Here is a 5,217-nt window from a genome sequence, read left to right on the forward strand (position 1 = left end):
GCAGCCTTCTTGGCTGCCTTATAACTTTCATGCTCTGCCTTTTCTGCCCCCATACCCTCGCCTTCTGCCACTCCTTGAACTTCTTCCTCTTCTCGGCAATCTTCTTTCCAACTTCATCTCGCCACCACCATGTTTCCGAGTGCCTCGGTGGTCCTTTTGTCATCCACATACCTCACCAACGGCTCCCAACAGACTATCTTTCATTGACATCCAACCACTTTCAAGCTCAACCACATCATCCTCCACCATACTCAGCCTCTCTTTTAATGCCTCCCTCACTGTCACCTCTTTCAACCTCCACACCTTCATTCTTGGTTGGTACTTCACCCGCCGAGCTCTCCTCGCACCTTTCACCCTTATGTCGCAGACAACCAAGTGGTGCTGTGAAACAGCCTCCTCCCCCGGGATCACCTTTGTGTCTGGAGGTGCCCCCTATCTCGCCTACGCATCAGCAGGTAGTCAACGGTTGTCATCGACCCACCTGACGTGTATGTAACAAGCTTATTATCCTCTTTCTGGAACTGAGTATTGCAAATGAACAAATCAGCTCCATCAGCAAACTCCAAAATCCTTTCACCTTCTCCATTTCTCACACCATATCCGTAACCCCCATGAACTCCCTCAAAACCATCCATACTCCTTCCCACAAGTCCATTTAGGTCTCCTCCTACCACAACAACTTCCTCATCTTTCACATTTTCCATCAGCTTCTCTATAGCACACCAGAACTTGTCCTTCTCTTCATCGCTCCGGTGGAGCATATCCCGAGATGATGTTCACCAAGAGCTTTCCAATCATCATCAACCTTTCACTCACTCTAGTCACACTCACCACACTGTCTACAAACTCCTCAGAAAACAGGACACCAACACCATTCACGCCCTCCGGGCACCCTTGCCACACAAACTTGTATTTCTGTCCCTGCCTACCCTTCACCATTCTCACACCACTTCCCTTCCATCTCGTCTTCTGCACACAACATATGTCCACTCTTCTTCCGACCAATACAGAATTTATGGCACAAAAAGAAATATTTATTAAACGGAACTGAGAACAATGAAACGCGACAAAAGATAAATGTTCCAAATCGGGACGGCCCCATACCTCACTTCAAATACACGGACCGGAGGTGCCCCACCCCCCCCCCCCCCCCCCCCCCCGTTCACCAGGCCTGACGCAGCATTTATGGACAAGAGACCACAAGATAGTGTGTGTAGACTCGTAATAGATATCAAATTTACACACCAATAGATATCCAATATATATCAAAATTACACACAAATTCCAACAGTGGGTGGCAGTCTTTTTCACAGACTACAACCGAGCTGGAATGGGTATTTAATTTTGATTTCTTACTTTCTATTTATATTTGAAGTTTAAATCATTCTATAATGAACACAAAAAGGGTCCATATGTGACAGATCCCGCCCTCTTTCCCTCCATTGTAGGTTTCACCCAACAATATGAATTTTGTTCTTTCCTGCCCCCTTTTTGGGTAAAGTGGCAATGTTTGTTGATTTCCAAGCTGATGGCAGATGACCTTGAGCAAAAGAGAGGGTGAAGAGAACAGAGAGAGGGTGAGATAGAGTGGCAAAGCAGGATTTTAGGACCCATGGGCTGATGCCTTCTGGTCCAGTTGCAGAATCTTAGTCATTTCAACATCACATTTGTACATTTACTCACTATCATCAAGCCTGTTTAATTCAGAACAAAACTGAATGAAACGTCACAGTATATCCATTTTTCATGCACACAAAGACTGGTGCTGTAAAGTCCATGTAGCCATTGAGATCAGAAGTTACACAAGAAATGGGGATAACCTGGATGGTTTGAGAAAAAAAAACTCTCCAAACATATAAATCACCAGGTCAAGTCATAAAATCTTGCATCAATCTATTCATTGTGATATATATATATTTTTTTTTTTTTTTTTTTTTTTTTTATTTATTTATTTATTTATATAATTATATATATATATATAATTATATAATTATATATATATACATACATACATACATACATACATACATACATATATATATATATATTATATATATATATATATGATATACAGACTTGGCATTTAATATGGAATATTTTTTTTGTGGGGGTGAACTTACTTTTCAAGATGACTTAGAACCAAAAGTTCATTGGAATTATGTTGACATTATTCTAGATTTTGTTAATGTGACCTTTAAAAGAAACAAAAACCACATTTGACATTTCGAAGCAAATAAATTGATCCTTGAAAGTGATGTAAACTGATATCGAACTCAATTCACGGACAGTACTGTGTAAAACTTCTGTACGTTTTCCAGAAGTATCTCTTTATTTTGCACATTAGCCAAAAAAAATTTCAACAAAAACAAAAGCTAAATAATGACTGGGATTACGGACAGTAAAATTACAGTTCAGTACTTCGTGTAACCCCCACGAGCATTCAGGAGAGCACGTACACGTCGAGGCATGCTGTTCACGAGATTTGCCAAGGTTTGGACAGGAATCGCTTGCCATGCAGTGACAATAGTCTGCTGCAATTCACGCACAGAGGTAGGCTGCGGGTCCAAGTTGTCGATTTGACGCGTTAATTCTGCCCACAAGTTCTCTATCGGATTCATATCCGGGGACATGGCAGGCCACTCCATATGCTCTACACCACGGTCAGCAAGAAAGTGTTGGATCATGTGAGCAGGATGAGGCCGTGCATTGTCATCCTGGAAGACAAAGTTTCCTCGAAAGGCTGCACGAGCAAATGGAAGCAATGTTTCTTCCAGAATGACCCTGTACTTTAACTGGTTCAGGTTTCCATTCAGAACAACCAGGTCAGTTTTGCCCCCTGCATGAAAAGCAGCCCAAACGGTCACCCCGCCACCTCCAGCTTGGACTCTTGGCACTATACAATCTTCGTTGTGGGCTTCATGCACTTGTCTGTGCACTCGGACGCGGCCATCTTGATGATAGACCAGAAATCTAGACTCGTCACTGAAGGTCACGTGATTCCAGTGTCCTGGCTGCCATTGACGGTGCTCTCTGGCCCACTGTAATCGGCGCTGGCTGTGTTGTCTGGTCAGGCGTGGCTTTCTCAGGGGACGCCTGGCACGATAGCCTGCTTGAACCAGTCGTTGGTCGACTAGCCTTCTGGATACAGGCACATTTGTCAGTTGCTGCCACTCAGCCCTAAGCCGATTAGCTGACTTGGTACGGCCATTGCAGACTAACCGGTGCAGCTGTTGATCATCTCTCCTTGTGGTTCTGCGTGGACGTCCTGGCCTCGGTGTTGGAGTAGGGACACCCCTATGAGCATTTCGTTTCAGGTTCTTTGACACCTGACCTTGAGTGATGCCATACTGCCGAGCAACAGCACGCTGTTTCATGCTAGAATTTCGTAAAGCCACCACTCCATGACAAACAGCATTGTAAAGTTGACGGACCATCTCCAGAGGAAGCGGCAATAACTTTTGTAGACGTGCAGCAGTTGTTTTCCACTAATACAGAATGCAACAACCCTTATATACCCGATTGTGAAGCCAATCGTCAAATGTACCTGTCCTTGCATTTTGTCACGCCACCTGTGATATAATCCTGTTATTGACTTCTTGCTGCGAAAGACAATCAGTGACATGGTTCTTTCAACAAAGACATCACCGAAGGGTAAAAGAAACTCACCAGATTGATATACTGAGTTCAGAAAGTAAACCCAAGTCAAGAAAAAAAATATATTCCATATTAAATGCCAAGTCTGTATATATATACACAGTGCATTCAGAAAGTATTCAGACCCCTTCACTTTTTTCACATTTTGTTATGTTGCAGCCTCATGCTAAAATCGTTTAAATTCATTTTTTCCCTCATAGTGGAGTGGATATGTGCCAAAAAACACCAGAGTAGTGCACTTCTGGCAGAAAGCATGACATTTGGCACACGGGGGTTTTCGAGTATGCTGAATTCAATAAGAAGAGGCAAGTCGCAAAATGATTACTTCCGGTTAAAAATGGCGGATTTCAAAATGGCCTCCAAGTAAACCGATAAAAAACGTGTATCTCATATATCGGGCATATAGCAATGTGTTTGCATAACCAAAATAGCTAGAATATCATTATTATTAACTGTACATTGCTTCTTCATGTCAAGATGTACATTTGGTACCAGTGAGGGCCTGAAGGCATATTAATAACGTTCAACCCTGCGCGCCTATAAAATTGACAACTGACACCATATTGACACAATATTTTTCATTAATATCACACCATGAATTTTTGTGAGGTTTTAATTTTGTCATCACGTTAATTTTGACATAACGTTGGTGAGCTAACAGCGCCGTTGGTATGTTTAGTGAAAGTGCCATGGTCATTAAAATGTGGTAAAAATAACTTGTGTTGTTGTTTTTCTCTACAGTTTGGTACAGTCGATATATGGTTCGAACAGTCCACTGGTTATTATCTTATATTTGCATAACATAAATGATAAATGATGTTGAAGTCTATGAATAGTATTCATCTGCACTGATTGAGGTGTGTTCTATCTTTCCAGGGTTTGGTGTTTGGTGGTAGTCTCCACGCTACACTGCAGTGATGTCAAAGAAAATCAAGCTCGTGTTACCAGACACACCAGGTCAAGGCACAGACTGGTCACTGTGTGTTCTATGTCAAGAAGCCAGCACCGAAGTATTGGTAGATCCAAAGAGGAACCGCAATGTGTCCTACAGATCTATAGGATACCAGACTTTATCAGAGAATCTCCACGCATTGAAGGATTTAGACGCTGTTCCATTCTCCATGAATATTGCCAAATTGGACGATGGATCTGGTATTGAAGAAACGCTTACTAGAAATAACGCTAAATGGCACAAAACATGTTATCTATCCTGTAACAAACAACAAATTGACAGGGTTCGGAAACGAAATGCCAAACAGGACACAGGTACTTCGTCAAAAGCATCAACGCCTGTTAAAAATAAACTTCGGTGCAACTTATCCTTCGGTCAGTCAGATGACGCCACCGTATGTTTCTTCTGCGATCAACCTATACAAACTGAACACAAATATCACTGTGGAGAGACAATGAATGTCGATCAGAATGTTCGGCTAATGGCGACAGCACTGAATGATACAAAGTTGCTAGCTAAACTTAGTTCTGGCGACATGCCAGCTAAAGACGCTACATATCACAAGATCTGTATGACTGATTTGTATACGAGGTACAGATCATATCAACGAC

General features: G+C 42.2%; 1 protein-coding gene across 1 annotated transcript in view; it reads right to left on the reverse strand.

Moving 5' to 3' along the window:
* The window catches only part of LOC144890812 (disabled homolog 2-interacting protein-like), a gene marked incomplete at its 3' end in the record, with an annotated part of 129,530 nt that extends 124,760 nt beyond the window's left edge, over nucleotides 1-4,770 (reverse strand). Inside the window, exon 1 of the mRNA XM_078772652.1 lies at nucleotides 4,719-4,770. Coding sequence (XP_078628778.1) covers nucleotides 4,719-4,770 — 52 coding nt within the window. The remainder of the gene's footprint in view (nucleotides 1-4,718) is intronic.
* Nucleotides 4,771-5,217: the final 447 nt, after the last annotated feature.

Source organism: Myxine glutinosa, chromosome 2 (genome assembly GCF_964187855.1).
Source record: "Myxine glutinosa chromosome 2, kmMyxGlut1.1, whole genome shotgun sequence".
In the NCBI taxonomy this organism is placed as follows: Eukaryota; Metazoa; Chordata; class Myxini; order Myxiniformes; family Myxinidae; genus Myxine; species Myxine glutinosa.